Source organism: Peromyscus eremicus, chromosome 4 (genome assembly GCF_949786415.1).
Source record: "Peromyscus eremicus chromosome 4, PerEre_H2_v1, whole genome shotgun sequence".
Classification (NCBI taxonomy): Eukaryota; Metazoa; Chordata; class Mammalia; order Rodentia; family Cricetidae; genus Peromyscus; species Peromyscus eremicus.
The window spans coordinates 91,137,461-91,162,180 of record NC_081419.1 but is presented as its reverse complement, the minus strand read 5'-3'; the positions used below and the strand labels follow the sequence as shown (position 1 = coordinate 91,162,180).

Sequence of the window (24,720 nt, the reverse complement as noted above, 5' to 3'; positions counted from 1 at the left end):
ACATACTTGCCAATCAAAAGCCAGCTGTGTGTTGTCCACAGATAACAAGTTGGTTGTTCCAGACAACTGTGACCTGGAGCCTGCATTGAGAGTTTGCGGGAGTGAGCGGCTGCGATGGCATAGCTCCACTGTCCACCACACTGGATTTAGAAACCCTAGGAGGAACAGTTCTGGGTGTGTCTGTAACAGTGTAACGTCAGGTTTAGCTGGAAAGAGAACCCTACCTTAAAAGTGGATGGCACCGGCAGGAGACTACACGCCTGCAGGTTGTGGCCTCGGCACGATTATGGTGAGCAAATATATGGTGGGGTATGGGAGAGAGGAAGAGACAGGGTGGTTCATGTCCTGTGGAGAGGCAGACCTGAAGAGGTGAAGGTGATGAGAAGCAGGCTAAGGTGGGTGGCTTGTGTGCCACCCAGGGCCATGGTGATATCAGTTCAGGTCTGGGCTGCTACCAAGGCTATTGTCTGGGTCCAGAGCCCTGTTGCAGCCAGTCTGTGTTAATGTCCATGGCTCCTATTACCACTGAAGGATGAGAGGGCTGCAGAATTGGCCCAGCCCCTCACAGGCTGCAACACTAGGGAGAACTGGCCCTGCCCCTCACCAAGTGCAGCACTTGGGAGAGTGGGTCCTGCACCTAGCCTGGGCAGAACAGGAGAGCTGACTCTGCTGGCGAGGAGTGAGGGGAGGGTGAGATTGCCCTGAGGGTGTGAGAGCTGGCCCTACCAACTTCATCTGCCATGTGGTAGTATGGATGAGGGAAAGATGCCCTCCCCACCTTGAAACCTGTGACAAGCAGTGGACTTGTCCCAGGCCTCACCAGCTGCAGCAATTGGGAGAACAGGCCCTGCACCTACCTGGGCAGCACAATAGAGCTGATCCTGTTGATAGGAGTGCCAGTGGGCTGGCCCCAAGAATGTAAACATGGGAGATCTGGCCCTGGCCCTCATCTCATAAGGTGGCATGGGCAAGGTAGAGATGCTCTGCTTTCCCCCTTGGCACCTGTGACAGGTGGGAAGCTGGCCCTGAGGTCGTGCCCTTTACCGGCTGCAGCACTCAGGAGACTTCGCCTATACTTCGCCTGGGCAGCACAGTAGAGCTGACCCTGATTACATGGGGGTGTGGGTGAGCTGGCCCTGAGAATGTGAAGTCACAAGTCCTGGTTGCCAAGCCTTTGACTGCTCCAGTTAACAAATCACATATATCTACCCCTAAGCTGGAATCTCCCAAAGGATACCTTAACACAACCGCTGATATACTGAAGCTAGAGATGACACCCTGAGCCCCGTGACACAGCCTGACTTGGTGTCTAAAGCAAGGCTACTTAGTAGGAACAAGATATTTTTCACAGCATCAAGTAAACTCAGTATGTATCTTTGTTCCTTTAAAGTAATTTTGATCTTTTTTTCTTTTATTGAGAATTTTACACATGCATATTGTGTTTTGATTAAATCCATGGCCCCTACAATCCTCTCCTGCCCCCACCACACACTTTTCCTTCTCAAACTCATGTGCTCCTGTTTTTGTTCTTGTTCTTTGAGTCCACACGGTGCTGCCTCCAGGTGCATGGGTTTGTCATCTACTAGAACATGGGCAGCCTCTCACATCCCACATCCCTGAAGGAAGCTGGCTCGCCCTCTCTAGCAGTAATCAACTGCCAACAGCTCCTCAGCTAGGGGGTGGGCCTTCGTGAGCCCCTCCCCACTCCACGCTGGGACTCTGTCTGGCCTGCTCTTGCATAAGTAAGGCTTGTGCACGCTGTCACAGCTGCTATGGATCCGTATGTGTAACCGCCCTGTGTCCAGAAAACACTCTCATTGTGGGTACCCACCATCTTCGGTTCTCACAACCTTCAACTTAGCTATTCAGTCCATCACAAGGGTTTCATATCCAACTGGAAGACAGGCCACGCATACATAGTGAAATAAAGAAGACTTTGGCTTCAGTTAACAGAAATTTAATAAAAATCTAACCAAAGGAATTTCATCCTATTAAAAAATAACAACTGCCTACTAAGCACAAATATTAGAGACTTTCTCTGTTTTGTAAAATAGAATTAACACTATAGGACAGATCCACAGAAGTACAAACAAGAGTCTAGATTCCTTTCTGTTACAGCTGGAGTCATTAGTGTGTCTCAATCTTGAACAAAATACCAGTTTACAGTCTAAATTCAATCATGACAATAAAATACATTCCATTTTCCAAGTTGCTGGTAATAAATATTTACATTTTTAAAAATAGTTTTTGGGTTTTTTTTTTCTCATTTTTTTACTTTTTAAAAAGACACAGCATGCTTGAGTACACAGAATATGGAAAACATGTTGCAGGATCACCTGGTAGTATAAAATGGCCTTCTGTATTCAAGAATGCCATCCTTAGAGACACTACCATGGTCTCCCTCAGGGTGACGTTCAAGTATGCTCCTCGGAACACTATCTCTACATTGTATCTAGTAAGAAGCAGTGCCCTCTAATCCTGCAGTTTTTAGTATCTTCTATACCCACCACCACCACCTCCCCCTCCATATGGATCTCCATAACCTCTCCCACCATAGCCCCCTCTCCCACCATAGCCCCCTCTTCCACCATAATCTCCCCTGCCACCATAATCTCCCCTGCCTTGGAAACCTCCTCTACCACCCCCTCCCCCACCACCTCCTCCCCACCCTCCTCCCCCTCCCCCACCTCCACCCCCGCCCCATCCTCCTCCACCACCCCATCCACCTCTTCCACCCCCACCACCTCCTCTGCCACCACCTCCACCTCCACCTCCCCAACCACCCCTCCCTCCGCCTTCTTGTCTCTTCTGCCAAGGGGGCATTTCAGGGGGCGGTGGTTCAATTTCATTCGGCCGTCCTCCCCTGTCAGGTACCCTTCCCATAAGCACCTGTGTAAAAAAAGAGCTTTCATTAAGTTTCTATTTTTCAAAGTTAAAATTTACATAAATGATTTAGATGATATTAAAGTTATTATTTCTAAATAAAGCCAAATCTTTGAACATAAAACAGTTGAACATGGAATGAATTAATACTGAAAATATGTGCGATGTTTAACAAATTCCTAGGAGTACAGTATTATTTTTAAACAAACTAAAGCAGTATTCCCTACAGTTGAAGTCTTGTTACTTTTCTCTCATTTAAATTTGTTTAGCAAAATTTATGGCAAACATGGTATCTGTCACATTAAGAACTATTTTAGTAAAATGTTTCACAGATAAAACTATATAACCTCTGTTAGTCGACTTCCACAAGGGTTGATCTGGCAATGGGTCAGCCGGAAGTCTGCACTCCTCAATGCACTTTAGTCCATCAGTGTGTAAAGAGTACCTAACACACAGCTCCCTTTGAATGTAACAGCAATCCCAAGTTACAGCAGTTTTGTGGTAGTTTCCTCCCAAAGGAAAGCATTCCATCCTGCAGGAAGCTCACTAATACAGGAAGTAAGCAACTCAAAATAGTTCAGGAAGTCCCTAAAACTGACCAGATTCACTATGTAAACAGAACAGAATGCTGAGCCTCTCTCTCAGAGCAGCGGAGCTACACAGAGCATTCTGAGAGAGAAGCCCCGCTGCCCGGGAGAAGCTGAGACCAGCAACACTGCGTGAAGAAATGAAGACCAGCTGAAGTGCTGGAAGGGACTCAAACCACGCCCACTACCTGTTGAGCGGCCTGCAGGCTGTGCAGTGTGCTCCAGGTCCCATCTTTTGTGAGCTGTCACCATGCAAGGGTGGGCTGTGGTGATACAGCTGGCTGAGGTATTTCTGCTCCTATAAGTAACCCCAATAAAACTCACTGGCTGGACATTGATGGTATCCATATTTTGATCTGCCCGGGCTCCAAATCTGGGGAGAGTGTCCCCAGACAAAGTTTGTCACATAACAAGTGACAGAGAGAGGATTCTTCTGATCTACTCCTTTCTCTGGAGAAACTTAAGATCAGTAATGGACTTACTATAATATTACAGCATAGACAATCTAACTCTAAATCCAAGGCATGAAATGTTTACAAAGTAGAAGCACAGGCACACAAAAAAATATGGCACAAAATTACCTCGAAAGTATGTGTATAAGGTATACACAAAACAAATTCTGTGTTTTAACACTGGTCTCATCCTAAGATCATTATGTGGCTATTCGAAATAAATAAATATATTTTTTAAATCTATATTTTTTAAAAATTACAATTTAAATCTTTATTAAATGTCATTAAAAACCCAAGCATTTCTTTCCAAGTGTTTTGAATGAGGACGAGCAAACCCTTAGAGAGAGGATGCACACAAACACCAATCTCCTTAGCCATGCTTTTGGCAACACTTGGAAGGATAGTTTCCACCCTTCTACAGATATAAGCTACACTGCACACTCATGCCAGGGTGAAAAATCACAGGTAACTATGGAGGGTGTCAACCTCCGCCACAGCCCTGGCTCAGCCCAGGGGACTCCAACAGTTTCAAGGAGACAAGGCAAAAATATTCACCCCTCAAGCAAAGCAGCCAAAGAATCAGGTAGATTGCAATGTCACTTCTAAAGAAACACACAGAAAAAGAGGCCAGAAATTTGAGAGAGAGACGAGGCGCAAGGGTCTAAGCAATGAAGGGGTGTGTGTGAGAGGGGGTGTTGAATGGGAGGGACTGGGGGGAGGAAAGGTAAGGGGGTTGATATAATTAACCATAAATTTAAAAAATTATTTGAATGCATAGAAGTTATGTCCTAAATATGATGGCATATGCTTTTCATCCCAGTACGTGGGAGCCAGAAGCAGGCCAGTCTCCATGAGTACAAGGTCAGCCTGGTCTGCATAGTGAGTTCCAGGTCAGCCAGGGTTACACAGTAACACTAGTACTACTGCTACTACTACTACTACTACTACTATTACTACTAGTAATAATAATAATAATAATAATACATTCTCACTCTGCAACAAATTTCCACATATAAGAATCTTTAACTCTCAGCAATAAAGTCCTAATTACCAAATCACACGTACACACACACACATACTACCACCACCGCCACCACCACCACTAACACCCTTTCTTAGCTATTATTCTCATAAAACTTCGGCTAAATACATAGAGATGCTGCCCCCAAACAGCTCCCAAGCTCTCCCTCAAACGACCAAGCTATGAGTGAAATCTCAGAAAAGACGGACTTTAAACAACCATTCTGAGGGACAGCAATGTGGGTTTGGTAGAGCACTTACCTAGCATGCAGGAGGGGAGGAGAAGGGGAAACCTAAGGCCTCTGGCCAGGAATCCTGCCTCAAATCAACTACCTGCATCAGTGCTTTTGATTTTTTTCTTTCTTTAGTCACATAATTGCCTGTGGACGCTCTAGATACAGAAAACTTTCGACTCAAGCTGACAGTGACAGCTCCACCATTACACAATCAAAATCACAGACACCCTGAACTTCATGCAGACCACTGTCATAAGGGTTGAAACAGATGCTAATAAATCAAACAGACAGAGCAAACACTTGATAAGGCTACTGGGAAAAGCACTCCTCAACTCCTCTGATTCAGAAAGCTTTGATTTACTTCATGACTACAAAAACTGAAAGGCGCACACAAGTGATAATTAAATGTAGATGGATGTAAGCCCTCTGCCACTCTTTTCTCATCCATCAGGGCACGAACAAAAAAATGGACTAAAACCTGCAAAAATAGCAAAGCAGAAAGTTGTAACATTCTCCACCAAGCTGAAAGAAAAACTGACCTTATTAATGGCACACACGGTCTTCTCCCGGCTGATGCCACTGCTTGTCCTAATGATCTTAGACAGATCTTCCCGGGCAGCAAGCAGATGTGCCAACGTGACTGTTGTCTTGGGCGACAAAGCATACCGCTTGGGCTGGTAAATTCTTGCTATGTTATCTGTTTTTGCCTAAGTGATGGTGAGAAGGGGGAAATTAGCAGAAGTGAATCCAAATGAAAAGCAGTAGTGATCACAATCTTTAGAAAGAAGAAAATTTACAATATACAAGCAGGGAAATAGAGAAGAGAGAAAGCATCCAATACCTGATGCAATGTATGTAGTCAAATAAATAGAAAGAAATAATACAGATAAATAGAACAAAATAATACAATTCATGTTAACCCAATACCAACAGGCAATAAATCTTGCAGAAACAAAAGCCAAACTTGAAGAAATGGTGAGGACTATCAAATGTCTGGATGGGGATGCTGGCTGTCTCTGAAAGGTCTCCGATGACACCATGGCCCAGATGATCCAACATCCAGAATGGTTTGAAGGCAACTGGCTCAGACAATACAGCCTCATGGACTATTCCATAATCCTAAAATTTTCTTTGTGTCCCCATAAGATACAGTGCCCCCCTCCAGCAGGAAGTAGTAAGAGAAGCTACGCCCAAATTCCCAAATTATATGTAATTTTACTTTGTTAAGGTTAAAACCTTCCTTTTGGAAAAAAAAAAAAAAAGAAAAGAAAAGGAGAAGTGCTGTGGGATGTTCTATATGGCAAATGTGTTGCTCTGATTGGTTAGTAAATAAAACACTGATTGGCCAGTAGTCAGGCAGGAGGAAGTATAGGTGGGACAAGGAGGAGAAGAATTCTGGGAAGTGGAAGGCTGAGTCAGAGACACTGCCAGCCGCCGCCATGACAAACAGCATGTGAAGACGCCGGTAAGCCACGAGCCATGTGGCAAGGTATAGATTTATAGAAATGGATTAATTTAAGATGTAAGAACTAGATAGCTAGAAGCCTGAGCCATTAGGCCAAATAGTTTAAGCAATATAAGTCTCTGTGTTTACTTGGTTGGGTCTGAGCAGCTGTGGGACTGGCGAGTGACAGAGATTTGTCCTGACTGTGGGCAAGGCAGGAAAACTCTAGCTACAGGCTGTTGTCAGTTTCCTTCAGTTTAGCTTACACATTCAGAGCAACTGTAGCCTATTGGGGATGGTTTTAAGAAAGACAAGAATATAAAAAAATAAAAATGTAACGTTAATCCAGAACTTAAGTATGGAAGAATGACTTAAATATTTTTAAAGAAGAGTCCTACCATATACTAATAATATGTAATATGAATTTATCTTTTTGTTTCTTTGTTTTTATTTTTTTTTTTCAAGCAGGGTTTCTCTGTGTAGCCCTGGCTCTCCTGGAACTTGCTCTATAGATCAGGCTGGCCTCAAACTCACAAAGATCCACCTGCCTCTGCCTCCTGAGTACCAGGATTAAAGGTGTGAGCTACCACACCCAGCTGAATTTATCATTTTTAAAGCTAACATTTACACTTATTAAATGCACTACACTGCTTTCAACTTAGGAGTTATTAATCCTCAAAACACCCTTCCAGAATTGTTTGTTTTATCACCCCCATCTGCAGCTTTCTTAAGTTACAGAAATAAGAGGGATGGATGAATCCATGAGAGAGGGAGGGAGGGAGAGAGGGAAGGAAGGAGGGAGAGAGGGAGGGAAGGAGGGAGGGAGGGAGAAAGGGAGGGAGGGAGGGAACTGAAGTCTCTAAGACACAGTGAGAAATCCCAGCTGTACCACACACTAATGCAGGAAAAGCACCCTGGCCACAACACACAGGACATCCGCTGCCTTACCTCTCTGATTAACTGAAACTTGGAAGGAAAAAAAATCGATGAAGCAAGACAGAAAATGGATATTTAGAGTCTCATAAATAAATGAATGTAAAAATAATCTGAGAAGCATCACAGATTACTGAGCAAAAAGGAAAGATTCTTTTCCATGGTGTGACATGAGATGATAGACACTCAGCAGAAAATCAGTGATGACGTCAGTGCTGAGGCACACATTCACCAAAGACTTCCCAGAGAGCAGAGCTGTCTAAGTTTTATCTTCAATTTTAAAACTTATCACATTGTACAGGTTAAAGTTTCCATATATTATACATCAAAGGGTTTAAAATAGAATCATCAGACAATTGAGGAAATATTCTTAAAGTGATATGTGAACTTCCTTAACAAAAAAGTTCAATCAAAAGGAACCCAGGAAGACACAGGAAACAGCATCAAGGCACAAACAGAAAACAGGAAATTCAAATGACTAATGGGCCTATGGAAAACAATTTTCCTGATAAGAAGAAGCAAATCAGTAAGTTAATCTTTTTATCTATCAAGTTAGCAAGAAAGTTGGTGATACCTCCAGAAGATAAAGTAAGACATGACAACCCATATACAGAAGCTTCAAGTATTAAAACTAATAACCTTTCATGTAGTAAATACCATTTTAGGAATCCACCATAATACATTGAAATTTACAGTAAATTATGAAAGTTATAAAAATTGCTGATGTTAAATAATATAGGGAAAGGTATAAAATTAGAGTTAAGCAAATTGTAGCATCATATGGTAAATTTAATACAATCTTCAAAAAGACAGAGCTCCTTGCTCCTGAGGATCCAGAGAGTACTGTGCACCCAGACTTCTAACTTCCAAGGGATCAGAAAATATCACAGGTACAGGCCTTCTGCTCCAGTGGGTCCAGAGAGTACCTGGGAAAGATGCTCCAGAGGGATCTAGGAGCACCATGGGACCACATTTCCAGCTGCAGCAGCCTCAGAGACCCAGGCAGGGTTTGAGCTTTGGCTCCAGTGGTCTCTAAGGTCAGTGTGGTTGTGAGGTTTTAAGTTCTGCAGTGCTCACTAGAGCTGAAAGCCAATACTTCTGTGGTTCCAGAGCTTACCCCAGAGCTTACACCAAGAATATGTATAGGAAATAGTAAGTCCCTGTCTATAATAACCTAAAATGTAAATGGCCTCAATTCACCACTAAAAAGATTCAGACTAACAGACTGGATTCAAAAAGAAGAAACAACTCTATATTATCTCCAACTGACACTTAGCCAGCAAATATATGAAAATAGAAAACAAATTACCAAGCAAATGGAAACTGTAAATAAGCAGGCATAGTTATCCTTATATCAGATAAAGTAAACTTCGAACCTGTAGTGGGACCACCAGCCTACAAATAATGACACAGGGACTATTAATTATGAAAACTTGGCCTAAGCTTAGGCTTTTTCCAACTAGCTCTTAGAACTTAACCCGTCTCTGTTAATCTACATTCTGCCACGTGGCTTGGTCACCTCTGCTCTGTGCCATATGTCCAACTTCTTCACAGCCTCACTGCCGTCCCCACCTCTCTTCTTCTCAGAGTCCTCTCTCTCCCTGGAAGTCCCACCTATCCTCTCCTGCCTAGCTATTCGCCATTTAGCTCTTTATTAAACCAATCAGAAGGTGCCTTAGGCAGACACACATCTTTACAGTGTAAACAAATAGTCCACAAAACAAACCAAGACGAATTAGAAGACATAAAAAAAGACATTACATATTAATAAAGTGAACAATTTTTCAAGAAGATACAATAATTGTAAATATTTATGCAATGAATATATTGGAGGCCCTAATTTCATACAAACAAACACCAAAAGGCATAAAAGGCCACATAAGTCCTGACACAATAATGGGGGGGGGGGGGCTTCGATATTCCACTCTTGTATGTAGATAGAGCTTCCAAATGGAAAGCAAGTAAAGACATTCAGATCTAAAATTCAGTATGGATCAACTAGACGTACAGATACATACAGAATATTCCACCTAACAGACAAGGAATATTTTTTTTCAGCAGTAGATAGAACCTTTTCCAAAATCAAACCTATCATAGGACACAAATCCAAGTCTCAACAAATACAAAAGAAAACAGAAAAAAGCAAGAGAGAGATAATCCTTTATGTCCTATTAGAACACAGTGGAATAAAATTAGAAATCAACAAGAGAAACCACAAAAATATTTGGAGACAAAACAATACATTTTTGAGTCGCAGTGGATCATCTAAGAAATACAGGGAGATTTAGAATTCCTAGTGACAAGTGACAATGAGACCACAACTTCTCAGAACCCCTGGGGCTCTAAGGCAGTCCTCTCGCAGTAAGAAATCTGAAAGGTATCAAATCAGCAACCTAACGGTGCATCTCCAGCCTCCTGAAAAGCACACAGCAGCCAATCCCAAGCCCTGCAGAAGGCAAGGAACAACAAAGACCAGAGGAGAATAATGACTAGAGAGAAGACACGGAAAGAAAAAAGACTGTTACAGAGGGGTCGGTCCATGACAGCTGCACTCTAAACAAGCACTAATTCCCTCCTGTAAGGCCAAACCTCAAGGCCAGGACAGAGCACTCAGGAGGGCAGATGGCCTGTCTTCCACTAGACTCCACTGACCACCGTGGTGGGAACCAGCTTCTAGAATATGAACCTTGAGGGACATCAAACCATAGTGGTATGTGACACCAAGTAATATAACACAGGAGGAACTGCTCAACTGCACCAAATAATAATAGCAATGTAATATCGGTCAAAGTTGAATAACTGACAGCAGATTCACCCTCTGAAGGGTATCAACTAAAAACTGCTAGACGCACAGGGCAATCAATGATTGTCATACATGGAACATCACAGAACAGGGCAATCAATGATTGTCATACATGGGACATCACAGAACAGGGCAATCAATGATTGTCATACATGGGACATCACAGAACAGGGCAATCAATGATTGTCATACATGGGACAGCAGTCCTTGAAGGAAGGACAGTCCTGCAATTGCCCCATTTACTGTTTGGAAAGTATTCACTTTCATTACACTATCATTACACTATGATGAGGGAGGAGCAGAGACCCCCACACTGGCACTAGGGAAAGAGGAAAGGCACCAAGCTATCTGGAAAGCCTCTAGTTGGGAATGGCTCCACCCCACAACTCCTTTCAATGAGAAGACATGCCACAATAAGCTAGCCTAAGAAACTCAAGAAACCTATTCCAGCATTAGTACTACCTAAACCTATTTCTATACTGTTTCCTTCATTAGTTACTCACTACCTCTACCTCAGTCAGCTCACAGAAATACTCATTTTGTACTAAAATAAATCAAACTGTGCGAGTTAAAATCAAAGATGAAAGTCAGGAGAAAACTGTCCTCAGCAAACATGAACCTGGAGGAGACTATAATCATTACATGTAAGAGGAGTGGTCAGCTGAACACGTGGCCCAGAAGAGAATGAAAGCATCCAAGTGGCCTAGGTACTAAGAGCAGAGAGCAGCAGGAGCTGCCCAACACTACCACCTACAGGACACCAGCGGGAAAGCAGCCTCACCTTCGCTCTATCAGACCACCCAAAGGACTGCACGGTCACATCCAATCGTTTCATTAACATCCGCCGGCGGCATTCATATTCACAGGAAAGAGCATCATTAATTCTTTCCAGTTTTTCCTAGAGAATTTGAGGATGAAACCACAAGATCAGGTTCTTTGATCTTGCTCAGAGAAGAAATTTGAAAATTACTGTACTTTAAATAATACTATACTTAATGATCATTTTATGATCCTATGAGACTATGGAAAATATTTAAATAACAATTATAAAGCATTTATAGTGTTCAGAAGCTATTAAGAGAGCTTATCTTTCATTAGGTACATTTATTTAAGTAAAACATCAATTTGCTAAGCAGTGCACATGAAGGAAATAATATACCAATAACTGCCGTCTTGCTGGCCTCACAAACTCCCCTTTCAAATCCCAGCTCTGCTAACATATTGGCCACTATAAATACTCTTGGATAGGTAGATATTTTAAATCACTAACTCGATTAAAGTGTTATGATAGATTACTCTAGAATATCTGTCTAATTCTCTAGAATACTAAATGTCCATTCACAGAAGGAAACCAGCACAAAGGACTGGATGTTGGTCGTCCCCTCAAAGGTTCCTGTGTTGGTGGTCTGGTCTGCAGGTGGCAGAGGGACAGGAAAGAGTACAGAGAGCCTGTGTGAAATGGGGCCCTGGGAGAAGTTTAGGCCCACTGTAGGGACGACCCTGAAAAGGACTTAGGGACGCCAACCCCATGACTTTTCATCTGGCATCTTCTTTGTGCACACACACCAGCCTTGCCACCCACCAGGAAGTACAGCCAAAGCGGCCCTTGTCAGAGCTGGCACCTTGCAGTTTAACTTGTCTCTTTAAAGCTGGGAGCTAGGCCTCTTCCCAACAGTAGCCTACCTCGAGTAGTTCCTTACAGTAACAAATGTTAAAAACGAAACAGTACAGTCATGCTTTAATTTATTTATAGAATTAGTAAAAGGAACACTTACTGCCTGTTCTGAACTTAAATCAACCTTTAGCAGTGGTTTTCCCACATGGTTTTTCTGGACTTTAGAGAGAATATCCTTCACCTAAAAGTAAATACGAAAGATTATTTTTAAAAAAAATACATACATATATAATTTAAAATCATCTTATTCTTATTTGATGTGCTGTTTTGAACAGTAAATAATAAACATGCTAAAGTGAAACCACTAAGGCACATCTTCGCCCAGCAGGAAAGAGGGTCATGGCAGTGCAAATCCCCCATACACAAAAAATGCCAGTTACATCCATTCAAATACACAATCACTGTGGGATTTCCTCTCAAGACGGCACTCTTTACTTCTTGCTAAACTCTCAAGTGAGAAACAGTGACATCTAACAAGTTCGTCAATTTTTCTCCTTGATAAATACCATAATTTGTACTTATTCTGATTTCACTGTTCCACAAGACAACAGGAGACAAGCTCTCTTATGTCAGTCCTGACACAGACATTCTAATTACTTTTACAAAGCCACTGAGTTAGGATATCTTTTTTATTTTGAAAACAGGATATTAGACAATCACTTTTGCTTTAGTATCATCACAGATCATTCCAATACTAGTAATTTAGCCTGAAAAAATTGACTGCAGAGTAAATTCTAAGTTAGGCTTGCCCTCCTAACTAGAGAGTGGTTTGGTGTCTTATTATACAATAACCACAGCAAATAAGCAGTAATATTTCTTTCAGAATTCAAAATCAGGCTGAAGAGACAGCTCAATGATTAAGAGCACTCACTGCTCTTTCAGAGGACCTGGGCTTGATGATCGGCAACCATATGGTGGCTCACAATCATCTGTAACCCCAATTCCACAGATCCAACAGGCATGCACATGGTGCACATACATGCATGCAGGGAAAACAAAGTAAATGAATATAAAACAAATTCAAACAAAAAAATTCACAAGCACCTTAAAAACTGGGATGGTAATAAGAAATGACTCTAAACAGGAACAGGGGTTTTGGTGTTAAGAATGCTCTTAAGTTAGGCAATAATTGTAATAATGGCTATACAACATAGAAAATAGACTAACGTACATTTAATATGAGTAGATTTTGAAATGCAGATTGGATCTTATAGTTATACTTAAACACTAGTTCAGAAGGAGTCTGTGCAGCACTGCCCCAAATCATAAACCTTCTCGTCTTCAGAGCGTCTACTTCTACCACACAGTTAGTGCACAGGATGTGGCATCATTTCTAAGTTCATTTATTTTCTTAAAACATGCTGTTTCTGTAAGCTTCCCAAACACCGAAACTACCTACAGGGTTACTTTACATATCTTAACAACTAGGGGTCAGCTATCATCTCTCACTCAAGAGGACACTAAATGTACATACATTTTTTTATTGTTTTGTTTTTGGTTTTTCCAAGACAGGGTTTCTCTGTGTAGCTTTGGAGCCTATCCTAAAACTAGCTTTGTAGACCAGGCTAGCCTCGAACTCACAGAGATCTGCCTGCCTCTGCCTCCCAAGTATGGGGATTAAAGGCGTGTGCCACCACTGCCTGGCTAAATGTACATACATTTATAATTTCTTAGATTTCTAAAATGCAATTAGATGTAAAAAACTTGTTATAGACTGAGCCAAGAGTAGCAGCTCTGAGAGCTGACTGCCTACACTCAAATATTGTGGGATATTAGTACACTGTGTGAAGATATGCTGTGTGATTGGTTTAATAAAGAGCTGAACAGCCAATAGCTAGGCAGGAGGTATAGGAGGACTTCCGGGCAGAGAGAGAGGAAGTAGAGATTAATCTAGGTGCACAAGAGATGCCAGGAGACATGGAAGAAGCAGGATGGGCGGTACACGACAAAACACAGATGACTGGAAATGGGTTAATTTAAGTTAAAAGAGCTAGCTCAAAACAAACCTAAGCTACAGCTGAGCTTTCATAATTAATAATAAGTCTCTGTGTTATTATTTGGGAGCTAGCTGGCAGGACAAAGAGAAAGATCTGTTACACTCAAACATCAGATCTACCATACTGCAAAACAGTACCTCAGTTTCCTCCTGTGGAGGTTGCAAGCAATAAAAACACCCATTATCATAACATGTAAATATTCGGAACAGTAAATGACATGGATTTGCTGTCACATTAGTGAACAGCTTAAGTTAGAAAGTAAAAAGTATCTTTTACAATCATAACAGAGTATCCTGTAGGAACATCATATGTAGCAAAAATAAAACACAGACATTTTCACTTCTGAGAGGAACTGAATGGCAGGGAAGGTGTTTTAGGTAGACAGCCCAGATGGCATGGTAAGGAAAAATGGTAAGGAAAGATGCAGGGGGTACAAGATCATAGTTGCTTTTAACTGCCCTCTCAATGCACTTATTTATTCATTTGCCACACAACAATATACACTTACTAAACAATCAAGAAAGGATGCTTGCTCACTGCCAAAGAAAGCAGAGTGTGAACATCCCGTGGGGTGTGGCGAGGTAAGTGTCCTTCACCTTGCAAAATAGCCACTTCTTTCATTATAATGTATTACAACCATAGCTAGGAAAGCAATCTTTGAATCTGAAAAGTGATTTTTATCATGGAAAACTTTGGCAAACCCTTAGGACTCATTCATCAAGATATGATTCTTGAATATTATAAATTAAATTATATGTATATTAAATATGAATAAAAAACTTAGCTTACACATAAAACTTTGGGGGGAGTATTTTTGTTTTGGTGCTGGGGAGGGAATCCAGGACCTTCTGTATGATAGGCCAAAGGCTCTACCACCAATATAAACCTCTAGTAAGACAAGTTTCTCTTGAAATGGATCATCTATAATCACAACTGGAATACAGCATTGACATGTTAGCATTTAGTTGATTTTTTGATAAAATATATATGTGTATATATGTATATATATATGTGTGTGTGTGTGTGTGTGTATATATACATATACACATACATATATAAAATACCTTTGATTCCACCTGGCTCAGTAGGAGTGGAATGTCAGAAGTGTTTGACTTGGGGACTCCAAGGGCATCACACACAGCTTGAACTTCCTGGCAAATTTCACTGTTTTTATCTAACTGAGAATTTTTATGTTTCTTCTTCTGTAATATCTGTAAAGCTTGAAGTTCTGTACTTAAAAACACTGTAACAAAAAAAAATCAGAAAAATAACATTAATACATACATGAGAATTTCTTGAAAAAAAAAGATCTGAACTAATTTACATAAACAAGTATTAACAATATCAAAATAAAGACTAACTTACAAAGAACCAATGAGAACAGCAGCTAAAGAACACCTCAAACTTGAATGACAAATAGCCACTGTTCACTGAATTCTCAAAATAGCACAAAGTTCAACAAAATACACATTCCAAGGGGGACCCTTAGAGCAGCTGTAGGAATACAAACCGATATATACTCCAAACCTTCCTGACAAAAACAAGCCTCACTCAAGAACCTATAGGCATAAACTACATTTTATCTGATTCTCTGTGATGTATCCTAGTGCCTAGGGCAGTTCCTGGTTTAAGAGTAGAGGTGATCAAGAAATGTTTCTAAACTGTCAACCAGTGCCCATCACTACAGAGAAGATGTAAAGATCTTCACAACAGCTTAATTTCCCAAAGAATTTAAAAAATTAAGTAAGACTGGGCTGGAGAGATGGCTCAGAAGAGCACTGACTGCTCTTCCAGAGGTCCTGAGTTCAATTCCCATACACCACATGGTGACTCACAACCATCTATAATGATATTTGGTGCCCTCTTCTGGCATGCAGGAACACATGCAGGCAGAACACTGCATACATAATAAATAAGTAAATCTTAAAAAAAAAAAAAAAATTAAGACTTCAGAGACGATGAAGTTAACCATTTCATCATAAACAGAGATGAGTCAGGCAAAGGAAAACTTGCTAAAAATACAGTAGAAAGCACAAACACAGGGATTTCCTGACCACACTGTGAGTGTTAATGTGGGCTAGTAGAGTTTGTGTGAGAACGTCTGAGACGGTACAATCCTTTTCGTCCAACACAAAGGCCTTTTCAGTGTGTAAGCTATCTGATGTCTCAATGATCAAAGAGTACAGCTTCTGATCTGGGAATAACAAAGGTACGTTGAACACATGCGCTGAAATGTCCCAGGGAAGACAACTTACAGAGAAGTTTCAAGCAGTCATCCTTCTTCGTGAGGCGCTCTTTAATATCTCCTGATACGAGGACCGAGTACGGACAGGCCATCTCTTTTAAAAATCCACTTATCTCAAGCTGGAAGCTCTCTAGGTCATCCCTCCCTTTAAAAGAAGTCATACGGATTCATTGAGCGTTTACCACATAATCCACCACTGTAAAATTCATCACAGTTATTTCCATTTTACATTCAATCTATATATTTTCACTTTCATCTTTAGAACTGCAAGGCTTGGGTGAAAGCAAGCACACAATGTATACACACAGAAAGTGACATCTAAGTTTAAGAACATGAAGGGCATGCTCATAGGATATTTCTACATTTAAATCTTTCATAAGTCTCTTCAAATGGAGTCTCCAGGAAATCAGATAAGCCAGACACTTTGAGTGTTAGCAACCAGAATATTCAAAAGCATTATCAGAGCAACAGTTATTAACTGGTTCCAGGGCAACTGTCCAATTCTACTGCTTCTCTATACTCAGATAATGAATGTAATCATGAAATTTAGCTTCACTGCCATCTTTAATATAATTATGAGGAACCTGTATCATGCTTTAAATGTAGATTATTTTATTTTGTTTCAAATGAATTCTGTCATGTATGATTAAAAAAAAGCAATTACTCAAAAAAAAATAGCTTTGGAAAAAAGGCTACTTTTTTCCTCAATGAATACCCAATAATTACTCATTTCTCATTTTATCACACTATCTGAAATTCTACCAGATGCAGGAAGACCCCAGTAACCAGATGATGATGAATTGAAAGAACAGTATAAGGTACTAAGAGGTTTATAATCACAATATTTCCATGTGAATCTATGTCCTAAGACAAAGACTTGAGAGTAATATTTAAATTGAAGAGTATACATATTTCTAAAAATTCAAAACGAGTCACAGTGAAAAGCTCCAGTTTTTAAAATAGCCAATTCACACCACCTTTTCCAGATAGGCTGTGATGGCTTACAGTTATGGAGCAAATTTAAGAACCAACTTTGGATTACTATACAAATGAAACCAGACTTTAACAGCCAGTACTGAGGTTCATCACGTCAATGATTTTCCCTCATGTAGTGGTGGCACTACTGATAAAGCTACGATTTCTGCACTATCAAAGGTGCTTTCCTAGAAGAGGGAGGGGTAGACCGGGCAGGGTAGACCGGGCGGCAGTACCAGCTGAAGTGATGCTTTCTTCCAGGCTGCATAAGGACTTTATTTGTGAGCCTAACCAAACGCAGAGCTCCGAAAACTCAGGTGAAGACAGTCCACCCTCTGCTGCCTTGGAGAGTGCCTGCTCTTCTAACAGGGGACCCTTATACCTGGAAAGGAAGAAACAAAAGTTTAAAAACGAAGAAAAGTTGTTTTGATATTAGCCATTCCAACGAGTGTGATGAAGTTTCAAAGTTGTTTTAATTTGCATTTCCCTAATTGCTAGGGATGATGAACATTTTGGGGGTTATGTCCTCACCATTTTTATTTCTTCCACTGAGAACCCTATGTTCAGATCCATAGTCCCAGGGTAGGCCAGATGACTCCCTAAACAATATAGGCTGTTGCTATTGCCTTTGGATGCCTCTCAGAGGTTGAAAGTAAGCCCCTACTGCTGAAGACACACTGAAGACATAGAACTTGGATTATTTGAACTGAATCTAAGCCAAAGCCTCCTTCCTACAATCTAGCTCCCATGGAACCAGAAAGTACCATACAAGCTGCCAAGGGAGGGAAGCAATCAATAGTCCTACCCTGCTGCGACACCTGTGAACCACAATAGTGACCACCATGACAAGATATCCATAAGCTACAAACTCATGTTTACAGTAACCAACAGCCAGCCATCTAAGTGAACTTAAGGCCTGCTCAATAGGAAGAAAAGCATGCCTGCTACTCAAAACCTAGCCAGTTGGGGCCTGTCGGGTCACAGTCTTAGAAGAGAACCTGTATCACTTTGTTAGACCAGCATAATTCCTTAACTACCTTCTAAATCTTACCCTTATTCCCACAGATAGATGGAGCTTCTCTCTACAGCAAATGGAGATCAGCACAGAAAACCACAACTGGACACATGCAGAGAGCACTGGATTGTGAGGAGCCCGGCCCGACTAGGTGCATCTGCAGCAGAACTCCTGTATCTATGGCTCAGGAGCATCAAGGAAGAGAGCGCACACGGAGTATGAGAGCCAGGATACAGGGAACTCTGCTTCTCTTAGAAATGGCTGCATAAATAAGACCTGAACAGAAGATACCAGCAGACATGCTTGCAGAAGGGAGAAAAAATCTCATGGGCCCCACCCTAGACTAAGAACTGCAGTCTACGAGAGACTACTGAGAGAACTGGCCTCTCCCAGGGATGAACACTCTGACTGGTTATCCAATACAAAGTGGTCAGCCCTGAAACTATATACAAACAAAAATGGACTCAGCAGGATGTATTTATACATTAGTGTGTAAATTGAGAGAGATATATGTCTAACAACAATAAAGAAAAGAGGCTATCAATTTGAGGGTTGTGGGATATGAGAGTTGCTGGAGGGAGGAAAGGGAAGGGCAAAAAGAACTCTTAATTTGTCTTGTTTACTTTTAAGTTCTTTTTTTTTTAATCTCTTACTTTCTCTGGGGGGAGGGGAGCCTCTAGTCCTCTCTGCCAGCCCTGCTGCCTGTTTTCATACATTACTTTATCAGAATATAGACATTTACTACACTGATTTGTGATCGCAGCTGCTTTCAGGGCAGAGTGGAACAGCTGACAATTTACTGATTAGTCTTACTCTATGTAACTAGTATTTGGCCCTTTGACATTTTTTTAGCAATTTAAAATATTATAAATGACACAATACCAAACAGTCTTAATAGCCTTGTATGTCTCAATAGTAAGAACTATAGTGAAAAAAAGCATAAACGCAAATTTCCAGTGTATAAAATAAAGCTAAAAGGACCTATGAGATCTTAACCTATACTATTTATTTCATAGTTATCATTTAAAATATTTCCACAAGTTGTATTAGCCAAGACACTAAATTTTCAAAATGCCTTATATATTACTTCAAATGTATTAGATATCAATTTTCTATACTTACTCTTTCTGCAACTAAGGTTTTCTTCAGCATCATACATGCACAAGTATTATAGCACACTCAACGTAGTGGAAACTACCCAGTTTTCACTCTGAGATTTAAATTGCTCTCTCTGGCTAGTAGAAGCACACTCACATGGCCAATCAGTCTTATGTTCCTTACTTTCCTGACAATCCAGTCAGATATTTCTATATTAGGGGGTTATCTTTAATTCAAAATACAATGAGTTCATTCCCAGACAATTCATCTAATCAACAGTTTGATAACCACAGTTCTGTTTTGCTTTTAAATTTTTAGGAATTTCTTTTTGTTTTCATTTCACTTTTATTTATAATTTTCCTGTATAATTATATAGAACATATAGTTTAAAGTCTACCTTACAAAATGAGGTACATCCACACAAATCTAGCTTAGCGTGTTTTTGTCTGTTTTTAAACAGGGCCTCAGTGTATATATAGGTCAGACTGGCCTTGAACTCACTGAAGTCCAGGATGATCAACTCTCAATGCTCCTACTTCTGCCTCCTGAGTGCTGGAACTATAGGTGTGTGCCCCCACAATCCTAGTTTGCCATCTGAATCTTATCTCCTCTACTCAACTCCCACCCCATAGTTAAACATATTTATTAATATTTGGGGCTGTCTTGCAACTATTTTTAACATAAAAATCAACATTGTAGATGTAACCAACTGTCTTATTAAATAAGAAACACAGAGCCAATTCAGAGAAGAAAGCCAAGAGGTCAGAACTAAGAGCCTTACCCTTCCTGCTTTAGCTATCCTGCTTCAGCCAAGAGAGCTCTCCGAAAAAGGGGCCTACTTCATGTGTGTATGCCTTTTTATAGTCTAGCTGTTCTGCCTTCTCATTGGTTGTAAACCTAAACATGTGACTGCCTTGTCATTGCCTGTATGTACCGCCCTCCAGGTCCTTAAAGGCGTGCGCCACCACCGCCACGCACTTGCTATGGCTCTAAAACTCTGACCCCCAGGCAACTTTATTTATTAACATACAATTAAAATCACATTTCAGTACAAGTAAAATACCACCACACAACATACTTCTTTTTCTCTTTGGGATAAAAAGTAGCTGCTACATGCTGTTTGGAAGCTCCCTTACACACACACAGGCTTACTTCAGACATTTCTGCAGACATAATCTTCAGGGCTTCTTAAGTTTTTTCTTCTTGTAAGCCTTTTCTACAGAGAACTTGTTATGCAGCCTTGAGTATATAGCTGTATAAAGTAGGTATATAAATCCAACAGTTACTGATAATAAATTATAAATTGTCTCTACTGCAGTTTTATCATCAAGGTATCAATAATACCCATTCCTCCATAACTCATCAAAGTTGCCAAACTTCTGTATTTTACTACCTATTGAGTAAAAAATGAGTTGTATTTCGTGAAGAATATTTTCAAATCTATATTTTGCAGATAAAGAAGTTAAGCCTTAATGAGATTTAAATAGCAAATCAGGCACAGGCCTAGACATGCATATTTATAAATCACTTAATCTTTGTAGCACTGCTTTGAAGTCTGTATTAGTCTAATTCTATAATACCAACAGATAAGAGATGGCTTTCAGATTTAAGCCCAGATGTGACCCCAAACACTCTCCATAAACTCTTGACCTCTGTCCACATCTGTAACTAAATAAAACAAGCAGCCTAACTCAGATGATGCAGCCAGGACCAGGCAGAGCTGGGGCTGGGACACTGCACCAGCTAAAGGCTGCTCCTCTACATGCCACTCCAGGCCTTACAAAGCCTCTCACTGAGACTTAAGAGTAAACATTCATTTTCCCACTTACACTCATTTCTACAATAAAGCGATTATCTAAGTTATATATCGGTGGTTATAAGTCATTTTTCACTGAAATCCCAATTAAGAGATTCAATAAAAACTGATCAAATCACCAAAACACTGACTTTGGGGAGAAAAACAAACCCCATAAGCCTCCTGTTACATCAGCCAGCTCTCTCCTCTGAAGTACTTATTATTATAGTGTATAAACGGACAACCACGTGTGTCTTTGCACTTAACTGTGAGCTCCATAAAGCCAGGCACCAGTCTGTTTTGCTCACCACTGACTCCTCAGAACAGTGTCCAAGACAAGCCATGCTCTGTAAATGTTTGAACTAAACTGTGGCCCTCACCCTCGACTGTGAAGCTCTGTAACATCTGCAACATTACACTATACCTCTGAAAACGATGACTCGGGGAGTCGGTAGTGTACACCAGACCAGAACCTTTTCATCAGCTATGTGCATGGTTGCCATGTACAACCAGTCCAACTAGCTGAACTGGGCTGTTCATAAAATCATAGACCACTATAACTAAAGAAGCATGAAATCATCTGCTTGAGGATACTCATTTCATGGAAGAGGAAACTGATTCCTAACTGGTTTTCTTTTGTAACCGCTGCATCTCTGCATTGGCCTTCACAGTTTTCCTATTTAAGTCAGTCCATTCAATCCTTAGCGTACATGGCAACCTAAAGCACTTTCACTGATAAACTAAATGGTTTCAACACAATAGCAAATACATTATTCACAATCTTCATGGAGATCTGAAAAGACAGTGATCAATTACAACATATATAATCAGTAACATTTTCCACATTTCACCATCATAGAGGGAGTTTTCAAACTTCAAAATCTTGTCCTTGGCCATTCCAAAAAAACCCAACAGTTCTAAAGTGTGCAAGCTCTTTTACTTCTCATATTGAATGTAAACTAATGTTCCTCAGCAAATGCCAACATTACAACAAATTTCACTTTCTTAAACCCTATAGTAGGAACAGTAAGTTGAAGGAATCAAAGGAGGATAAAAACCAATGTCTTCCCATTTCATAAACGCCTTACAAGATCCCAAAATTTTCAAATGTCAGACCTGGGAGTCAAACTGGAGCCTAAACACTTCCAGCTACTTTAACTTAGTATATAATTACATCCCCAGGCTAGGTAAGAGAATTTCACAGAAGTACAAATGGCCCTGGAATTCCCTGGTTGTTATTTCATTTAACAAACATTTTACTCAAGATCATGTAAATGCAAGGTTCTATTCTGCTGGGTAACAGCAAAGTATGCATTATCAGAGTGCAATAAAAGTGACAGTTGTGAACCGGGCGGTGGTGGCACACGCCTTTAATCGGGAGGCAGAGTCAAGAGGATCTCTGTGAGTTCGAGGCCAGCCTGGTCTACAGCGCAAGATCCAGAACCGGCACCAAAACCACACAGAGAAACCCTGTCTCGGAAAACCAAAAAGGGACACTTGCTAGGACAATGAAGTTTGAGGGAACAAAAGCACACCACGGGGCAGGTTGCAAGCTTCTTTTAGGAACAGTTACCATAAAAAGAAGCTGCGTGCAAGGAGGCAAACGATTGTGTAGACGGCGCCAACGTGGGGTCAGAGGTTTGTTATCAACCCTCAACCGTTTGGCCCTTTGCTTACATGTATGCACCCTCCTTTGAACTTCTGCTTCATTCATTTACCCAATCGGTCACACTTCCCTGTGACAGACCCCACTCTAGTATGTTGCCAGGAATCCATCAGTGAAGAAGGCTGACACAACACCTGTTTTCCGGGAGCTCGGTAAAGTTCACAAGACAAAACGTGGAAAAAGAGCAGGGCTGTGAAGAAAACCAGGATGGGAGAGAGTAACACTGCGTGTGCAGATCCTCTCACCACCGCCACGCCTGGGATCCTCCCTCATAGCATCTAGCGCTCAGAATGATAAACTGCAACAGCTAACAGCAGGCTGAGAACTGCCCTATCTCCCTGCCTGCCACACAAACACGCATTAGGGAGAGGGAAGGTTCAAATGTTGGGGCTCTCACTCAACTAAAGACCGTCCCCCATCTAAGAAGCTGGAGTGAGTCCTCCTGAGCCCCGAGGAAGCCAAAGAGTGAGTGGCGTGAGACAACAACGGTCCAGAGGCGACTGCGGTGCGGTGCGGTGCGGCGCGGCGCGCGCGAGTTCTACGTCCACACCGAAGGCCCCGGAGGCCGGGGGACAGCCGGCTGCGGGGTGAAGGTGATGGGCAGGGCAGCGGGACCCAGGCCCGCGCCAGCCCGGCCTGCCCGAGCCGCGGCCGCTCGTCCCGCCGGCTCACTGGGTCCCGGTTAGCTGGAGCGCAGAGGCCTGTGCACGGCCCCGCACGGCCGGGCCGGGGAGGCGCGCGCCCGAGCCGCAGCGGCCACGCGCAGGGCCGGCGTACATCCCCCCCGCTGGGAAGCGGGGTCCGCGAGAACACTCACCCCAGGGCCTCCAGGGTGTCCAGGACGTCCCCCTCCATGCTAGTTTCGGGCCCGAGCTCCGGCCCTCTCATGGTCGCTTGGCCCCAAACTGTTCGTCCCTCTAAAAATCCCGCCGGAAACCAGCGTCATCACGCCAAGGTTCCGGGGCAGGTAGCCATGATGACCGTGGAGGAGCACGTGGGTCCCAGGCCTGGAAACAATGCGTGCTTGGTGCAACCTAAAAAGGATGTTTGTAACAATAGACATTTAAAATAATAATAATAATAATAATAATAATAATGAAAAATAAGCATATGTTCATAATAAAAGGGCATCTTTGTGTTAGGTCTTATCCACGTGTCAAAGTCAATCTTTTTAGTATCATGATTCAACCCTAGTTGTTGAACACTCCCCCTCCTTAGAGTTTTAATTTTTATGTATGGTGTGTATGGGTGCCATGTGTGTGCTGGTGCCCTGGAGGCCAGCAGAGGGCGTCAGATCACATCCTCTAGAAGAGCATTCTTAACCAATGAGTCAACTTTCCAATGCCCCCCCTATACACATACATCTCACTTTTTCTTACAAAAAAAATTCTGAAAAGAAACTATAATTATCTCCAGTAGAAAGTAACAGCATGTGTGTAAATAAGCCCATTGAGCCAATCTATGCAGCAGTGCTCTGGCGTTAATAAGAAATCAAGAGTATTATTTCATTACAAATGTAAGATGATCTGTTGTTTTTATCTAACTGTAGAATCACCTCAAGTATGTACTCTGATTTTGTGTTGTATTACTGATCATTTATGGATGTATAAGTAACAAAATACAAATAGTAGCTACAAATCCAGATTCAGTAGAAACGTCCTTAAGAAATAAAAGCACCTAACATGTTATCTCCCTCCCTGCCCTCCCACTCTGTCCCTGTTCCAGCTCGACCCTTCCATTTCCCTATGTTCTCATCCCCCATTCCTTGCCCTCTGCCACCCCCCTCACACACACACCCAGTCTGCTCATGTAGATCTCATCCACTTCTCCTTCGCTGGGTCATCCATGTGTCCCTCCTAGAGTCCCTGTTAGGGAGATACCATCATAGATGAGGAC

General features: G+C 41.6%; 1 protein-coding gene across 1 annotated transcript; it reads right to left on the bottom strand.

The window, feature by feature from the left end:
- Positions 1-1,941: 1,941 nt before the first annotated feature.
- On the bottom strand, positions 1,942-23,773 carry Fam98b (family with sequence similarity 98 member B). The gene is made up of 8 exons (XM_059261123.1): positions 23,642-23,773; positions 17,487-17,632; positions 16,286-16,420; positions 15,095-15,273; positions 12,134-12,214; positions 11,140-11,256; positions 5,718-5,885; positions 1,942-2,889 (listed from the first exon to the last, which is right to left on the bottom strand). The coding sequence occupies exons 1-8, from the start codon at positions 23,710-23,712 to the stop codon at positions 2,488-2,490; spliced, it is 1,299 nt and encodes a 432-aa protein (XP_059117106.1). The 5' UTR covers positions 23,713-23,773; the 3' UTR covers positions 1,942-2,487.
- Positions 23,774-24,720: the final 947 nt, after the last annotated feature.

Bases quoted from the DNA above. Each gene is read 5' to 3' on its own strand.
- Fam98b (XM_059261123.1), bottom strand. From the start codon at position 23,712: ATGAGAGGGCCGGAGCTCGGGCCCGAAACTAGCATGGAGGGGGACGTC. The intron at 16,421-17,486 runs GTACTGCCGCCC...CTTCTTTTAAAG, and splicing joins AGAAAGCATCACTTCAGCTG to GGAGGGATGACCTAGAGAGC. The intron at 15,274-16,285 runs GTAAGTTGTCTT...TTTTTGTTACAG, and splicing joins TGACTGCTTGAAACTTCTCT to TGTTTTTAAGTACAGAACTT.